Consider the following 19,355-nt stretch of genomic DNA (forward strand, 5'->3'; position numbering starts at 1 on the left):
TTTTTACCATGCATTGTGGTTCAAAGATGTCTGAAAAACACTGCTCTCAGTTAGAACCCCCTCCTGTTCTACAATCATCTCACTCCTGTTAACTGCCACACTGTTCTCTTGGGGTAGTAGGTGTTTCAAAACAATACCATGGAGTGGCAGGTATAAAACGGTTGAGGAATAACAGCTAATAACAAAAGAGAAAAACATTAAGAGGTAAATAAGACCAACATCTGTGTTGTGTTTTACCACTAGACTGAACAAGCCTTTAAAATTTATTAGTATTCTGACTAGCAACTCATTACGGTAATTTATGAAGAAAAGATAAACTATGCTCTATATTAACAAACAATAGAGTAATTTTTTCAGTGGTCATATAAATAAGCAACCATATTAAGAAGAAAGAATACTTTTTCAAAAGTAACAATTCTGTGGCACATAAATTTTAGAATTGGAAATTAAATAAATGTGGTGAGGCTTCATCCTTGCCACATAAAAAGATTCATTGACATGATTATGAGACAAGTCAGGGTATTTTTATTGGCCTGAACTAGAGGGAATAAACACCTTAGTCAGGTGTTTTGTTTTAGACACATCTGTTTGAGCTTCCCCTACAGGTTAATTCTGCTGCAGGATCTATTTGAACATTTGCTTTTTCCAGCACACTTAAACTCCTGGTGAGTGAGCAATTTCTTATAAATCCAAGAGAAATGAGTTAGTTTTTCTTTACAGTAATTTGTAAACTGTTTTTAATTCTTCTAAAAGCTATGAAACTTCATAGATTTCAGGTGTATTAAAAAGGGACAATTCAAGAATGCTAAGGAGTATGAATCATCACACACAAAATTTAAGAGGGCAATACTATGTCCTCTGCCTCCTTTCCTCTCTCAGTCAGCTGGCAGAAAAGGCACAGGCAGGAGGGGAACTGAGGTGAGTGAATTACACCATCCTGCCATATTTCACATACAGTACTCTATTAGTCCTCTATGGCTGATGGGAGGTAGAACTTGGGCCAAGCAGTAGAGGTGGGGGCAGTGCTAAGGGGATGGGAGGTGATGGAGGGATGTGGGTGGTACTGGGAGTGGGAGGGGCCGGAGGGAGTGGTCAGTCCTAGAAGGTGGATGGGCTGGAGGAATGTGAGCTGCACTAGGAGCCAGAGGTACTGGAGGGATGTGGGCTGTGCCAAGAGATTGGGAGCTGCTGGAGGGGTGTGGGACATGCTAGGGGTGGGCAGTGCTGGAAGAATAGCGGGATTGGGTTGGGTCGGCCTTCGGGCTACAGCCGATGGGCCCCTGCTAGGTGCCCAGTGAGGCTCCGCTCCTATCCCCCACCCTTTCCAGCCCCTGCTCTCTCCTAATTATACAAACATATATGATTCTGACAAATGAAGGACAAGATGTTTTTTCTTAGCCTGTGTGAGAATACTATGTTTGCCATCTTGCTGTCAGATTTAGCAGGTGAACAAACCAGGCCCCATGAGATGAGGACACCTAAGTGGGAAAGCAAAGGCAGGATCTGTCCTGCAGTCTAGGTGTCCTCTCCTACCACTTCTTACCACTTGCCAAAGTGCATGAGAGGAGGGGACTCCTGGTGGAAACTCACAGGCATGACTGACGTTAAAGAGTAGGGGTAACACACAGGCAAGTCTCGATATTGTGGGTGAAGTTAGTGTGTTCAGGAGACAAGGTTGATAGTGTACAAAGTTGATGTTGGGCAGTATTCAATCATGAGAGTCTTGTCTTTGGATTGTATGTTCTTGATTCTAAGGCTCGAAGGCACACCTGCCCAGTGGGGCCTACCTGAAGGCAGTTTCTCTACTTATAATCTCCCTTGTTACATGGTGTTGCAAGTAGATTCTGTACTTGTTCCAAAGGTTTGCTGTGACAATAAAATAGTAGATCAGAAATTACTGTTCTTTGGAAAAATTGAAAATGGCATATATATGAAATTTCGTATCATTAATAAAATGCCAGTAAACCCTTCAAAAACTCATTTCATAGTTTGTATACTTCCTGGAAATGTTTTCCTTCTTCACTTAGTATACAGGATCTTCAGCCATGAACCATGTTGCTTCTTGGATTTGATACACAGTAAATACGGGATAAAAACTGTAAATACCTGTGTATCCCCCAAATTCATTTCAGTGCAAGTAGATGTCATCAGGATCTGGCTTGTAGGGAGAAGCTAGTGTCCAACACTCAAAGCTTTAGATAGAAGCCACTGTGACAGAGGAGTGTAGCACTGCCCTCTGAGTGTGGTACAGGCTGTTTGATGCCCAATGTCATGTGAATCTCAAGATCAGCTCCCTGAGCTGGACAGTGCCTGGTGGTCAAAGTGGCCATCACTTCCTCCTTCCAGTATACTTAAAATTGACAGGTTGAATAAATATAAATAATGATAGAGAATTATCATCTAGAGTAAAATTACTATGTATTACCCTTCCAAAATTAACCTATAGCACAGAGCTGTCCAATCTTTTGGCTTCCCTGGGCCACACTGGAAGAAGAAGAATTATTTGGAGCCACACATAAAATACACTAACACTAATAATAGCTGATGAGCTGTAAAATAATCACAGAAACATCACTTAAGACATAATGTTTCAAAAAAAGTTTATGAATTTGTTTTGGGCTGCATTCAAAGCCATACCGGGCTGCATGAGGCCTGCGGGTTGCAGGCTGGGCAAGCTTGCTGTAGGGTATCTATTTTCTGATATTTGTGGCCGTGCACTTAGATGCTCTTAATGGATTGTGGCATAATATAAGCAATGGCTTCTTGATTCACGGATTTTTTTGGTCCTGAAATAGACATATAAAATTGAATTTCCTTTATTTTATGTGTCAAAGTAACCCTAGATTTTATATTTTAAAATAGTAAGGAATGAGTTTTCTTCAGTATGTAAACCACCAACAATATCTGGGGCCCTGAAGTTTGCACACAGAACAAGTCAGGCACACTAAAATAAGCAGCTGTCTCCCAAGTCTCTCCCTCTGCTTTCGGGCTCTCGCAATGCCTGCCCTCAGCCTGTCGCAGTGCCTGCTCCCTCTTAGCGGGACACTCTATTTCATGTAACCTGAAGTATACATGTTCTTGACCTGTCAAATTCTCTTTTAGGATCCACCCACTTCAGTTTCCCTTGGACTGCGAATGGAAGAAATGATTTTCAACTTGGCAGACACACACTTATTTTTTAATGACTTAGAAGTAAGTTCTAATTTTTGATACACTTTTTTGCATGTCTGAAAATAGGTGATTGGTTTTAAAATAATAATGGAATATTACTTTTAAATATATAATTGGCATAGTGGGACAGAGTTTTATTGATTATATGGCAATGTGTTTTGCCTTCATGGGATTTCTGTTTTGCTTTACTTTGGCTGTTGATTTTCAGAGTTAGATCCCACATGACCAGTAGTAAAGATTAAAATTTGAAATCAGAATCTTAAACTTTGTTGATTATCAGAAGCTACATATTTCTCAGTTATGTAATCACTGCTAAGATGTGTCCAGCAGAATTCGTGATACTCGCATATGTTGTGTCAGACTCTTGTTGTATTAGGTCCAGTGCTTTACTTTCTGGCTGATGCAATTGGTAGGAAGATGTTTTAGTCCGGCCTCTGTTGTTTGGGTTGCCAGGATTGCTTATGTCCCACTGCTGTTGATTTTAGTGGTCCATTATGATTTCAGGGCAGGCTCTTGTAAGATGGCTAGCTAAATTGTTACAGGCACTGACAAACACAATGGTCTTGGTTAGCAGCATTCTTTAGACTAGAGAATATTGTTTTTCATATCTCCATTATGAGAAAACATGACTATAACTACATTTCACTCTCTTCTTAATAGAGACCGTTGTTTGTTTAAATCCCGACGTTAAGCAAGCTTGTGGTAGGCTGCCAACAGGCATTAATCATCACGTTGTTGTTTTGTTAGATTTATAAATGTATGTTATTTCAGACAGGAGAAGAATCTGAAAGATTCAAATAGAACTTTTACTGATCAAAGTTAATTGGCAGCAATTGGCCTTTAAATATTTCCTGATGTTTCCCTTTTCAAAATCAAGCAAAATGCACCTTCTTTAATCGATGAGCCAAAATCATTTGAAAAATGCCAGTGTGTGACAGAACTTAAATGCGGTTTCTTCAACATCTGTCCTGTATTTTGATTTCTTTTCATCTGCAGTGAAACTACTCACAGACCAATTGGCAACTTCCAGTGAAATGAAGTTATTTAAATATGCTTAATTTTTTCTATTCCTTAGTGAAAAATTTATTTTTACACTTAAAGGTAAAATACAAAATTGTTTTGAATTTTAAAGTGTTTGCTTTCCTCAAGAAGAATTTACTTGTAAGGCATTACTGTTTTTTTAAGGTAGAAATATTTCCATTGAGTGACAAGTTTAGAATTGCCTTTAGAAACCTTAATTATCATACTTATTTTCAAAAGCTGTTTCTGATTTATAATTGCATTTCACTTTGTGAGAGAGCAGCACAAAAAATTCCACACACTAGTATATTAAAATGCCTTTCCTAAGTTTCCACTTGTTTCTAAAGATACAGAGTAGATTGGTATTTTTGTCCTGGGTACAACCTTGTTACTCTTATTGATGTTAATGGGTATTAATAGCAAACATCAAGAAGAAATTTGCAATAATTTGCTATTGTTTTAAAACTCTATACCTTTTTAAAAATGCCAAAACTTGTTTATACAATGCCAAAATTAGGTGGTGAAAAGTGAGATGTTAGGCAGTCATAACTTGTTATGATATAGACCAGAAAACTTCCAAACTCAATTTCAATGTAGTATAACCATATTTTTGTTTATTGGCATTACTTACATGATGTTTATAAAGACTGACATACTACCCAAACAAATATATTAAAAGTTCTAGGTTTTTAGGGTGTAGGAGTTATATTTTTTCTGTTAACCCAAATTTTAAAAGAAAATAAAGGGCAGGCTATGAAGTTACTGAAATATCAGATTCTATTTTTTGTCATGAGGACTGTTCATTACTAGAGGTAAAGTAGAAAAGAGAGTGAACGTATAATACAACCAAACATATGAAACAATAGTGGAAAAATGTTTAAGCTTGTAGTCTTACAAAAGTTGATTTTACGTAAGGATATTAACAAAAGTATAAATGAAAGATTTATTTAGTCTGTCTTTGGAAATTGTTTACTTGCCCTAGATTTGCACAATATTTTAAAAGATATTTTTTACTTATTTCAATATTTTATTTTATTTTGTTTTAGAGACAGGGTCTTGCTCTGTCACCCAGGTTGGAGTGCAGTGGCACCATCTCAGCTGACTGCAATCTCCACCTCCCAGGTTCAAGCAGTTCTCCTGCTTCAGCATCCCAAGTAGCTGGGATTACAGACATGCACCACCATGCCTGGCTAATTTTTATACTTTTAGTAGAAACGGGGTTTCCTCATGTTGGCCAGGCTGGTCACAAACTCTTGACCTCAGGTGATCCGCCTGCCTCGGCCACCCAAAGCGCTGGGATTACAGGTGTGAGCCACCGCGCCTAGGCCCATATTTTATTTTATATTTTTGAAATTCAACAAACCTGGGACTGGTCATTGCAAATATGTTTTCTTCAAAATAAAAAGTAAAATTATTTTCTGGCAAAAAAAAAAAGTGTATTGGCATAATGCTCTTAAGAACACCAGAATTATCTCATCAGGCAGAAGTGATGTGGTAATGCCTGATTTCATACTCTAATTAGCAATGTATAGTGATGGGGACATGAATATTTTAATATATTTAAGTTACATGTGTTTAGCTTTTTAAGGTCTATGGAACAAGTAATTTCAAGGAGCTTAACAGCCTCTTGGTTAGCTTGAAGTATGACGCTTGAACTCTAATGGTTGACTTTTGGTCTTATTTTCTTAAATCTTAACTTTTGCCTGCTATCTCTTGGCATAATTTAGTTAATTCACTCCTTGGCTTAGTAAGAGTTTCTTACTAATGAAATACAGTGCCTGTGTGAGGGGCTTTCAGTTAACATTTGTCATATTATCAAAGTACATGCTTAAAATGGTTATTAGGATATGATTTAGAACATTTAAATATAATTTTTGAAGTACTTTAGAAACATCTTAATCGAACTCTAAGAACTAAGTTAATCTGTTTTAGTTTCATAAGTCTTGCTTGTCAGCTCACTTAGTGACTTTTTAATTAAAAAAAAAAATCACAATTTATTTCAATTCTGTTGACACTCCAGGAAAAAAAAAGGAGAAAAAAAATGTATTTTGTACCATAAAAAAAATGTTTGATATATGAAGGAACATGAGTGACAGGGAGACATAATTATCTTGGGAAATAATATTTTCCCCACCAGAGAAGCGTTTCAACTTTAGTTCCGTAGTGTACGTCTGGCTTTCGTATTTCTAAGTCTGACTAACGTCCTGCATATCATTTTACAAAAAAGTCTCCATGTGCAATACGATGATGCCTATATGGAAGTCATTTTTTATGAATGACAGTATGGAACTGGAGGTTTTTTTCAACTTCTTCAGTAAAGTATGACTCTTTCTGACTGGTTGGAGAAAGAGTTCTTTCTGTTAGAATTTTATTGAAAGGCAAGCTTCAAACAGGGTGAGGAAAGGCCTTCAGCATACGATAATATTTCAGTTTAACCTGCTGCTGGTCAGTTCTCCTGCTGAATTTTTCCACAGTTAGAAGAAAATATTTTATGAAGATGGATACAAGTCTAAATAAAAATAATGCTTTAAGTTTCTGTTGAATTTTCTTTTTCTGTCTGGGGTTAAGGAATATGATTTCACTGGCATTATGGTTGCCATTCTGACTGGTGTTGACATAGTGGCCTTTAAGAGTCAGCAGGAACCAGGTCTGATCTCGGGTCACCCGTTACCCCTGAAGAGTAAGGGTTGGGATGAGTGGGAATCCTCCTCTTGTGTCTATGAGATGGTGGCACATGAGCTGTTGTACCCTGTTAGTATCAAAGCTGTCCTAAACTCCCCTCTCCACTTTCAATGCATTGTTTAGTTGGAACAGACCAGAGCATTCTTTGTGTCAAGATTTATAACATGAATATTTCTGTTCTTTCTGGGTCTTCAATATGTAGACTTCTAGCCCAGATCTGATACTTGAACACCTACACTTGTAGCCTCTTGTCTTCACCCTTTCTATTAAAAAAAGCAAACAAAATGGCCTGGAGCAAAAAGTTGTGGTCCCACGAGGGTCTGAGTTTGATGAGTCAGGGGCCAAGGAGAGGAGCTTGTGGATGGTCTTTAGATAATAGCATCATGTAAAAGGAGAAAGCTACAATGATTTCTCTTGTAAAGCAAAGAAATTAGATTATCCCTTGGTTTAATTCAGTCTTTAAAGTTGCAATAATATTTCCTTACTTTAAAACTTAGGTTATCATCTATAAATTATTTTATATGTCTTATTTATAAGTATATTTTAGGTAGGAAAAAATTCTTTATTTGAAATATCAGTTATGCCAATGTTAAATAACTTCAATATCAAGTAAAGCACTTGGTACTGATATATTCTTTGTGCTTCCAAAAAGCGTGAAATATTTAAACCGATTCAGAAGTCGATTTCTCAAATGGGAAAAATATAACTCACCTAGAAAGTCTTTTATTCTCTGTAAATAAAAAAGAAACTCTGATGCCCAGTGTTCAGCTTTTGTGTGGTTGCTGGAGCTCTGGTTCTCTGCCGTCAAAGGGTCTCACAGGTGCTTGCGAGGAAGACGCTGTAGGTCTTTGCTGTTTCCAAACCTTTCCACAAGCCAAGAATAGACATATGAAAAGGTGTGAGCATATGAGTAGTTACACTCTAAACCTAAGTGTCCCTATATACACGTACACACATATATAATGCCACTTGACATTTTCAACTCTGTATACAAACTGGCATACTTGTTGATTTTCTCCTGATAAATTCAGCAAACATATAGGACTACATTTTTAAAATCCTGGTAACACCCCTTATAGCACACAGAATGTTGTCTTATATATGTTGGCCATTGAATGAATGTCCTTTAGACTGAATTGTTGTGTCGTCTTAGACTAGAATACCAATTTTTGTTTCCTTCTTCATATAAGATAATAGGGTTGACTTTGCTTTCCTGTGTTTTTATGTAGGTTGCTTGGCCTTGTCCACTTCCTTAGTTGACAAGAGTAACATCAAAACCCTCATTTTAGGGTGGGGAGGGCAAAGTAGGTTTTATAAGCAACAAATGATTATTAGTCATAATAAGTGTGTATTGAGTTTAGCTGCATTGTAACTGATGGCCAAAAAGAAGCAATGCCTGTATTTTATACATTATTGTTACTAATGAATAATTTATTATTTATAATTTATTATTAACAATAATAAGAAATAGCTCTTCTTATTTCTTCATCATTCCTTATAAGGTTGTCTGTTTTATCTGAAGTTAAAAATAGAAATATAAAAGTATATTTAAAGATGCCCTTAATTCTGATGTTCTTTGGAAAATTGTCTTAAAATGTACCTGTTTAACACAGTAAAACATAACATATTATAAATAAATTTATGCTGTGAATACCTTATTTTGCTATTGTAGTGATAGCAAACATTGTACTTAGCAGTAAAATAGTGGAAGCAAATTGTCATTACAAGTAAAAACAAGATAAGAATGCCTCTGTCAGCACTATTACTCAGCAGTATTCTAGGAATTTCAGACAGTACAATAAGCCACAAGCTTTAATTAATGAAATATATTTGTAGAAAATTTGGTATGTAGAAGACTGAAGAGAATCAACTCAAATTATCTTAGGATTTATAATAGGTTTCAGAAAAATGAAAAAATACAGAATTAAATTAAAAAATTAAGTTGATTTGAAATTTTAATTAATAATTTAAAATAGCAGTAGTTACTAAAAGACAAAAGAGTAGCATAAAAGGAAATTTAAAGGGAAACTAGGATTATTTGTGAGGAACATATGAATAAAACTGTGACATCTTACTGAGAGATATAAAGGAAGATTTGAATAAAGCAGATGTCCTTCTCATTTTTGTTATATGAAAAAATTGTTCTATTTGAAAGGATCAATAGGGAAGAAAACCCAGCAATTTTTGACAAAACATGGGAAATGGCTGACTCAATCAAATATTAATTGTTTTATAATTCTACAATAGTGTGAAGATTTATGCTGGCCTAATGTTGACATTGGACTAAGTATGGGAGAAGAAATAAATAGCTCAGACACAGACCCAAATTAAAGAACCATTTTGTATGTTTTGAATAAAACCAAGCAAATTAATAGTGAAGTAATAGATTATTCAACTTATATGTTAATATAGTTAAAATATGAAAGAATGAAACACAAGGAGAATAGGTAAATCAAAAGTATTAAATAAATCAAAATATTTAGGTGGCCATTTGGAAGTAAGTATTGAGCTCCTATAAAAGGTTAATATAATTTGTACCAATTATACATCTATGACTTTTTACTAATCAGAGATAAAGGCAAGAATTTACAATAAATATTTCTAACTTATGAAATCCATCGTTTCATTTCTTCATCTGGTTGTTAGTTATACCCATGCATTTAGTTTATAGAAATCATTGAGCTGTAATATTTGTTTAATAAAAAGTTAATTTTTAAAAACTAATATTTGAGGAATATACACACATTGTTGACTCTCAATTCTATTAAAAAATTTATACCTTATGTATAATATATTCACTGCTAGTTTTTCTAGCACAGGGCCTGACCCATAGAAGGACCCAGTAAATATTTATTGAATAAGTAATGGAAATATATGCTGACTGTCTTATGGAAATATAAATTCTAGAAGTTTAACATTGATTGTTTATTTTTATTTATACTTTTCTGTATGTCCCAAATTCTATAAAGCATATACTTATTTCTTCTGTAGCCAGAGACAAACAAATACTATTTTTAAAAGCCAGAGATAATATTAAAAGACAAAACTGAGCAAACTATAACCAATCAAAGAGCTAAGATTATTGCAATTGATTAAGAAAAATGTAAAGAAATAGCTTAACAGAAGAAATGAACAAAGACCATGAACAGATAATTCACAAGAGAAAAACATTCAAATTATCAACCTACAGTTGAAAAATGTTGGATTTCACATCTAGTAATCCGTCAGAAATATCAAGTCAAACAGCCTCTTGCATTTCAGATTGGCAAAAGTTTAAAATAAATAGTATGATCCACAGTGCTGTAAGATGAAAACTTGTTGTACATTGCTGGTAAGGATATCAATTGATACAAACTTTCAGAAAAAGCAGTTTCATAATATGTATTCAGAACTTTGATGTGCTGATCCTTTAACTCAAAATTCCACTTTTAGCATAAATTCTAAGAAAATAGTTACAGATAATTAAGATAATAGCAATAAGCATATGTCAAACACTTGTCCTATATCTTTTACATACATTATTCCATTTAATAGCATTATATCTCTATTATAGTAACACTATTAATATCTCAGTTTTATGGAGAAGGCAAGTGAAGCTTAGGATAGGTAAAACAAAACTTGTCTAAGGTCACACAACTGCAAAGCGGCAGAATCTAGCTCAGGTCTGACACTTGACAGATCCCCTCAACCCCACAATATACCCACACCCCATGGTGTTTCAATACTGTGAATTCAAGCTTATTATCTGCAGCTTACATATGAAGAAAATTAAAGGGAGGTGGTTGTTGCCCAAAGCCACCTGGTTAGGTGATGGTAAAGCTGAGGTTGAAACTTGGGTTTTCTTTTGAAAAATATCATTGCACAAAACCTTTCTAGCTGTGTCAGAGAACCTGGCTATTCCTTTCTAGCAAAGGAAGGGAAGTCAATAACACCTCACTGCTGTCCCACAAGGATGCAATAGAGCAGGGTCCTAATAACTGGATGGAGCTTTCTTGACTGCATTCTTTGAAAGCTTTCTTTCTCGCTGTGTCTTCCAAACCTGCAAGCTATAGTTGCCCAGGCAACCTAAAATCCAATTTGGAAATGTTGAGAGGTAGGCCAATAGATAGAGAGTGGACTGACAGACTTGTCGTTGTTGTAATGAACAAAGGTAAAATAATATTTGAGCAGCCTCCACATTACAGACTAAAAAGGGCTACTTTGCTTTGAATGTCCTTGTGCTTGCTCTATTCTGTACACTAGGCACTCAGGATAAAAGATGAAACACCATATTTGCCCTCAAGGATCCCAGATGCTGGGTAGAGATAGAGAAGTGAAAGAATAATTCCATCACAGTGTGACATCAGCAATGATGGAGATGTCTGGTCATTAGCTAGAGTCTGAGAGATGGGATGGCTCTCCCAGATGGCGGAGAGGTGGCATGGCAGGGTGTTGGAGCAATGACTTCCCCAGGAAGTAACACTGAGCATGAGAGAGCATGACATTTAAGAACAAGCCGGTGTAGGTATAAAGCACAGAGCACACAGAGAGTGCTTGTGAGATGAGAAAATGGAAAGGAAGACAGGAGCCATGTCATGGAAGGTTTCACACACTCTGCTAACGAAGTTAGATTTTATAGAGGATGCCATGGACAATCAGTAAGGAATTTAAAGCACTACCAAGGAGATAAGTTGTATTGTAAAGTCAAAGGTGTCAATAATATAGATGAGATCAGCGGGGTTTGTTCGTGGAGACAGAGAACAGGGACCGAAGTGAAAGCTACTGAGAAAGTAGTCGGGGTAGGATTTGCAGATCTATTCAGTGTAACTATTCAGGGAGACAGACTCTTAGTTTCTGGCTTCAGCAAAAAGGTAGAGATAGAAAACCCAGGAGAATGATCTGGCTCGGGAAGGAAGATCCTGAATTCGGATTTGAGATATTAAATCTGAAGTGTGTATTGGACACACAAGTGGAGTCCAGTGAGCGGTTGTATGCACAGATCTGTAGCTCAGAAAACAGAATCAAGCTGGAAGCCATCACTTCTGACATCAGTTAAGATTTCCCAGGAAGAATATATTGAATGAAAAAGAAGAGTTATATCTTAGTTTAGAAACACAGAATCCAAATATGTATTGAAAATTCCAGATTCAGAAAATTAAATGATTTATGTGGGGCAACTGTGCCCATTTGGAGCAGCAGTTATTCCAACAGGCTATTAATTAGCCTGTGCATGAAACTGGCTTCCTAGTTTTGCCATAGTCTCTCTATTCTATTGGGTGAAGCAACCAGGAACACTGTGGTCTGAGGGGAGAGTAAACACTTCAGAGGTGGAAAGGCCTGAGTTCAGTCCTGGCTTCCTGCTAACGTGTGGCCTCCACATAGTCAACCCTCACACACCTGGACAGGGTGACAGGTAGGTGGAGAGTTAAGGGAGACAGTGGAATCTGGAGCCCCGAGGGTGCCTGCCACATGGAGGTGCATCCGTCAATAACCGAGTATCTTCCCTTGTTGTTGAATGGAAATACCACTTCTGTGCTCCCACAGTCTGCTGGATTGCTTCAGTTTATTTTAAAGTCCTGTGAAATTGGCCTGTCAGTGTCACCTATGACAGGCTTTTGGTTTAGATCTTGGATTTTGACAGGTGCTTGCTAATCATCCATCTGGGAGAGAGTCACTGCTTTGTAAAGCCAGATTTTCCTCAGTTACCTTCGTAGGAAGTTTGCTTAGTAGAGAAAGGAATTCAAGGTGCCCTTAGACTTTTTTTTTTTTTAAAGATTGAATAGTGCAAGAGAAGGCCTGTATGCCTGTAACTTCAACTTCCCCAAAATGTGTTTAAGTTGCACTCCCTGGAGACTTCTCCCATTTCAGTCCAGCTACAATAGAGCCTCTATCTGGGCTCAGTTCAGTATTCAGTATTCCAGCAGCATTTCTAAAGACAGGCTTTCTAAATACTGGATTCTTCTCACTGCTAATTGTGTGCTACTCCTTTGTAAGGCAGGTGGAGGGTCAGGGTAGGGGGAGAGCGTGTTGCTTTTGATCAACATTATTTTGTAATCTTTTGCCTCTTTGGAAATAATCGACTGAAGTATTTTCTGGTATTGGTATTTTGTCAGAAAGTCAAAGGGAACTCTTAAGTCCAAGATATTATCCTTTCAATTGGTAGGAGACAGCATGGACCATAATAATGTTGACAGTGGTTACTTCTGAGGGATGGAATTGGAGATGAATTCTTTGTTTATGTTTTTAGTACTGCACGAATTTTCTACCTGCGCATGTGTCATTTTAGAATCAAAATAAAAATTTTGCTTACACAAAACTAACTTTTAACACTTCAGTGACAAGATGCACTAACATTATTAACTTCTAATTGGGTCATCGATTCTTTCATAATCAAATTCCGTCAATCAGATAACTTCAAAGGTTTCAGTCCATGGTATCTATGTGCTTGGTCCAGTATTAGAAAATAAGTAGGAAGAAAAAGACACATATAAGATGGTCTCTTCTTCAGTTTCTTATCTGGAAGGGTACATAGAAGTTGTCTGTGCAAGTCTTTGTTTGCTTATTCATCAAATGCAGAGTTTTCAGGAAAATTGGAAAGAACATGAAATACACAGGTCACAAAGCCTGACAGCTGGTAGGCTGTCAATAGTGGTAGTTATTATAAGACAGTGGGTTGCAGAGAGTATGTCGGGGATGGAGAAGGGAAATAAACCAATAAAAACTTAATGGAGGAGCGTTGCCTCAAAGGGAGAGAGAAAGCATTCCAACAAGCAGTAGACACAGCTATTGTCTGGTGCAGGGAGGCAGTGGAGGCCAGGCCAGTGGAGACTGGCCTGGCATTAGCAGGCTATTCATGATAAAACGTGAGGGGTGGGCACATTGGTAAGGTTAGGACTCATGATAGAGGCCCTTGAATGCTCAGTTGCACTGAAATATATTGTGTTCCCAATTTAATTTTTCTAATTATAATCTATTGAGGGAGATGGACTGAAACAGAAGTAAAACATACTGCCTGTCTACCCTCACCCTAGATGCTTTTGCTCTGTGCTGGAGATTGCATTGACTGGAAGAACAAAACCTACTCTCAGAAAAATGTATCTGAACGTGCTGAACAGGGTGGGTTGGAAGAGGAAGGGCTTTACAAGAATCTAGTACCTTCCCTGACAGAAAATCATAGGGACAGCACTGTACCCTTTCTCTCTAGCCACTCCCCATCTTTAAAGCCATAAAGGCAGGATCTGCTCCTCATTTATCTGGTGTGGTCCCTTGAATATAAATAAGTGTCCAGTCATTATTAGTTGAATGCATGAGAAAATGAATGAAAGAATCAAGAACATGTGACTACGTATTTTCTAGTGGCACTGCTACAGCTTCATATATGACACATGTAATACTCGTGCTGTTCTAATGATACATAATATTTTCCTGAATAACATACAACCAACCAAAGCATGATTATTAATAGCTCTAAATTATACTACTTGAGAAGAGGGGTATTTTTATAGGGAGTGAAAATATGAGTATAGACAAAAATTTCCCTTATTTTTCCTTTCAGGCAGCCAACTCCATTTCTCCTTTAAACACCCAATGATTTGGGGGCAGGCACACCAGGGCTCCCCATGCTGGAGGAAATGTATCTGATAGTGCAGTTCACACCAAGGCAATGGAGTTTAAATAATTTCCTCTTACCTGAAGTCTTTGTCTTACAAAAGACGATTCAGAAGGGACGATTTTGTGTGTGGAAATTTCAGACCCACGGATACTTAGAAGAGAGAATGTTTTTTGAGTAGGAAAGTACCCCTCCAAGGTCCTTGCCTTGCCGCCAGGGACTGACAGTGAGGGAGGTGATGATGGAACCCTTCCTGCAGCCCACAGTGAACTGCTTTTTAAAAAGTGCCTATGTCCGGTTCTGCATATTTTTCTTTCTGGAGTCAGTAATAATTACATGGCAGAGAAAATCAGCTTAGAAAATTTTTATTAACTTATTAACTAAGGATATAAGTGGGCCTGGTTTATTCTCAGCTCTACATTCTTTTATACAAAATTGAGTGTTTCTTACTATTATAAAATTATCTGGCTGTATAAATTAACTGAAGTTCATAAATCAGTCTGTTTTAAACTTTTCAAACCTTCAACCCCTCCCTCACCCCTGCAAAAGGAAAAAGCATTTAACCAGGTTAATTACATGAAAATATTTCTTTAAAAACTGCATCGATATATGGCTTGCAGTTAAAGATGAATCTATAGACCTATAATGGCATTAAACAGGAACTAATATTTGTTGCAAATGATTTTAGAATGAGTGAGAAATTGCTTCACCAAAAAAAAAAAAAAAAAAAGTTTCTTAATGTTTGAACTATTTAGTATTAGGGCTTACAGGTCATTGTTTGATATGAGCAAAACAAATATTTTTGTGCAAATAAAAGCTGTAGTTGAATGCTTTGTGAATAAATTGGTATGGGATTCCCTTTCTGCAAATGGCCATGAAGATTAAAAGAAAGCTGTTGCGGAAAAGGATGAAAGCTCTCTCGGTTTTTCCATGCTTCTGGCAACAAGTTTGCAATAAAAAGAATGATTTTTATGAGATTGTATTATTCACAGCAAGGCTAGAGTTGGTGTCACTATGAAAAATTCTTCTTTAGTAGATTCTCTCAGCAGGAATAATAGATCTAAAAGAAAGGAAACAGGAGTTACAAAGAACACTGACTGTTGCCAGTGACAAATTATGTTTGCAAAAATGATGAGCAAGCCCGTTGAAAACTGAGAAATCATTTCAGCAGTAAATCAAAGGCTGATTCTTAAGAGTAGTTCTGAGTTGATGTTCCAAAAAGTTATATTTATATTAGATGTGTGCTGAGTTAAGTGTTCTGAATAACTAGTTTATACATTAATTCAGCCTTTAGTCTTTTATCTTCATGCTTTGTTACATTCAGTTTAAAATATGTGTAATGTTTTAATGATGAAATTGTACAATATAATTTGGCATTATCAGCAAACACTAATTCATTGCCTTGTGTTGTATCTGAAGGTTTGCACTGGTTCTGATACAAATTTGTAAAATGCTATGTTCTCTTATATTAACTGAACCGTAAATGAAGCTGGGCATTTGGGCATAACCTTTTGTGTACAATGTCAGCAGTAGGGGCATAGAATGCATTGAAATACCTCTTACTATCGTAAAAATCATAACAATAAAAGATGGATCTTATAGTACTAGATACTAAGTATGTATCATATATTTTTTAAAAAGCAAAGAAAATTACAAGGGTATCATTAGATCAAATGTAATATATGCTATAATTATCTTTATCTTTATATTATTTAAAACTATTCAACACTGGGTCTTTAACTAATGGATTAGTTAAATAAGCTCATTTTGTTTAAAAGTTTATTTTCAATTCTTTCTGGCTTTCATTAAGTGAGACTTTCTTTTCCTTACCCTAAGGTTGAGAGTGTGAATAAAGACAAATATATGTAATATAATCATGTGGTAAAGAACGCATTCATGGTGAGAAAGAAGGAACTCCAAGCACAGTGAAATTGACATATCATATTTATTAACATCGTGTTCACTAAGGAGGAGTTATCTTTATATGATACCTTTGGGATTCTGTGAGCCACACGCTAAATGATATAATGATCTTATTTTTTTAATTAGCACATTTTAAAAGGGATTAATATTATAAGAAAACATTAAAACTTTGAAAAGCATGTTTTCATGTCGTCTTTTAGTTATTAATGATAAGTGTGGGAGTCCCAGAAACTTTTACTTAGCGATCTCAAATATTTACCATAATTTTATGCATATACCAGCACATAGCTTAAGCACTTCAATTTATTTTTTACCTTAGCATACCATCGTCAGGCACTTTCAGTAAATATTCTCTATTTTATGAATAGTAGTATAAATAGAATCAGATCAAAATAGCTAATATCTTAACGTTTGTTGAAACTTCCGTAATTCAAATCTTGTGTTTCTAATACAAGCACTTAGGTCTCCTAGCTAATATAAACAGAATTCTAGTAAAATCTCTGTCACCTAGAAAATCCCCAAAGGATATTATAACATTAAGCATATTAAGGCTGTTTGTTGTTGTTGTTTGTAAATGCCGTATGTGTCTCCACAAGTTGCATCTTATTACCAACTCTGGAAAATAGATGCTGAAATTCCTCTTTTTGGTTTTTGAAATTCTGTTTTCCTTTCCCATCAGCTTGTATAGTTGTGTCATCCTGTATCTGTAAACAGATACAGATATTTAAATGTTGGCTTAAAATATGTGTTGGCTCCAATGGTATGCTGAGTAGATAATTGAGAGTAAGAATTCAAAGATACATTTGTCCAGGTATGTTTTAATTCCGTAACTTGCACTTTGCACAACTGCCAAACAGAATGGGGCCAATTTCAAAATTCCTTTTGTTTTTTATTGCCTGTGCCTTAGCCACAGGTATCTGCACCACTTTTTTTTTCTTTTTTTTTCCTGCAAGGAAGCACCGTGGTGGGAAGGCCAGGGAAATAGGAGGTCACCAGGTGCACCCTAGCAGAGATGACAGAGTCTACCAACAGTTGCCAGTGTGGAGATGCTACAAACCATGACCCCCCGCCCCCAATCTCCAGGAGTCAGGGGCTTGCAGAGGGTCCATGATGCTGGTGAAGCTGGGCAGAAGGACACCTAGCAGCACTTAAGCTCTCTGTGAGATCTATTTGAAAGCACAGTGAGGCCTGGGACATGCCCTGAGAAAGCACCATAGAATCACACTGTTCTGCATCAGTAAGTATAAATACACAGTACATCAGTTGGGCAGTCTCCTTTACAGAGAAAAACATGCAAGTAAAAGCTCAGTTCCTGCCAATTTACTAACTCACGGACATAATTTCTTTACCACGGAGCCCACACTTGACATACCAAATCGAATTGTCAGTTTGTTAGAAGCTGGTTTCTTCAAGTCTCTCCCATCAACTGGCTTCTTCCTTGACTACCCCTCCCCCTCTTTAGAACTTCTAAATCACAGGGAAGTTCAGAAGATGTCCCATTTTACTTACTTTTCCAAATTAGTTATGAAAATATCTGGAGAGTCGGGAGTTATTTCAAAAAGCCATCATGGAGACCATTCCCTTAATGCCTTTGTTACTCAAACACTGGTCGCCCTCTAAGGCATTTTGTGTAATTTTCTATGAGAAAGATGGTAGTATGGATTGGTCCACAGACAGATATGCATTATTTTTAAGTGCTGCAGATGGTTTGACAAAATTAGCTTTCAGACAATTTGTGTGAGTTTGTCACTAAAGTACTAGAACTACCCATGTCCCATGTATACATAAACAATTTCATGTTTAGAAATAAGAGGAATACTTCTTTTTAGTGACTTATAGATGTCAAAGGTATCCAGAAAGTATCTAAATTGTTCAATAGGCAAGATAGAGCCATGGATCTAATTGTCTAATCACAGATGGGAGGGGACAAAACCCAGTGATCACTTCTTATGCCTTGGCCAGCTCCAGATGGTCTCAATAGGCACTCTGATGTAAAGACACAGTGAAAACAGCTAGTTCTCTGCTAACTTTTATCTTTCCATTTTTGCTTTGTAAAGGAAAGTAGCGAAAGTATTGAAACAATTAGTTGGCAGTCTGGTGTTAGTTTTCTGATGGTAAATTTGGAGGATTTGGGCTTGTATAACTCAACTTCTCCAAAGACACGTTGTAACTGTTTCATATTGTTCCCTTTTATGACATCCAAACTGCCTCAGAGTCTTCCCAGAGTCTCTGTTTATTCAAGGACTTCGGGTTTACTTTAAGTTTGTATTTCCAGTTTCACGTTCAGAGTATAGAGCATCAGTGTCCTGGCTGTTACGTCACTGTTGGCAGAGATAATAAGGCTCATTGTAACTGTCTTAATTCTCTTTATTAATTTTCCTAAACTAGCTTGAATTGTATGGTGTATTTTTACATAATTATGGTACAAGTGAAAGGCTTGGGGGAAAGTACAACCACTACAGTATCAAAGCAGAATAAATATTTGCAGAAAAACTCTGCCATAACTTAATATTTTGCATATGAGCCCCTGTACAAAATCTGAGTTATTCCCAGGGGTTGGTCCAAAAGAACATGTCTGTGGCCCAGCCCTAGAAGGCCAGAGATGATGATGGATCAGAAAAGGGTCAGCTTGAGTCTCGATGCCAAGAATAATGTCAGAAGAGACCAAAAAGGCAGAATAACAGTGCAACCAGGGTTCTAAGAGCGAATGTGCATTCTCCACATGGCTGTGAGATTGTGCCCCGTGCAGTTTTCTGCCCGCTCCCTATACCTACACCAGAACTGGGATTCAGGACTTCGTGTGTTGGCAGTTTCCCCAGCCATCCGTGTGAGCATTTTATAATCCAGCTCCGTGAGTAGTTACATGACTGTGAGCTGAGGGCCAGCAGTCACTGAAGCTTTTAATTTTATTTATTTTACTCCTCTGTGAAGCATGGGTGGTGTCACATAAGGGGAAGCCTGGTGAAGGTAG

The 19,355-nt window shown here is 36.8% G+C and overlaps 1 protein-coding gene across 8 annotated transcripts in view; it reads left to right on the forward strand.

Annotated features, from left to right (window-relative positions):
- Positions 1 to 19,355, forward strand: part of EYA1 (EYA transcriptional coactivator and phosphatase 1) — a 155,462-nt gene that overhangs the window by 113,426 nt on the left and 22,681 nt on the right. For all 8 annotated transcript variants that reach the window (XM_017544544.2, XM_017544553.2, XM_017544579.2 and 5 more), the window contains one exon: positions 3,103 to 3,192. In XM_017544544.2, the coding sequence (XP_017400033.1) occupies positions 3,103 to 3,192 (90 nt within the window). The remainder of the gene's footprint in view (positions 1 to 3,102; positions 3,193 to 19,355) is intronic.

The sequence above is a fragment of the Cebus imitator genome, unplaced genomic scaffold (genome assembly GCF_001604975.1).
Source record: "Cebus imitator isolate Cc_AM_T3 unplaced genomic scaffold, Cebus_imitator-1.0 Scaffold9, whole genome shotgun sequence".
Lineage (NCBI taxonomy): Eukaryota > Metazoa > Chordata > Mammalia > Primates > Cebidae > Cebus > Cebus imitator.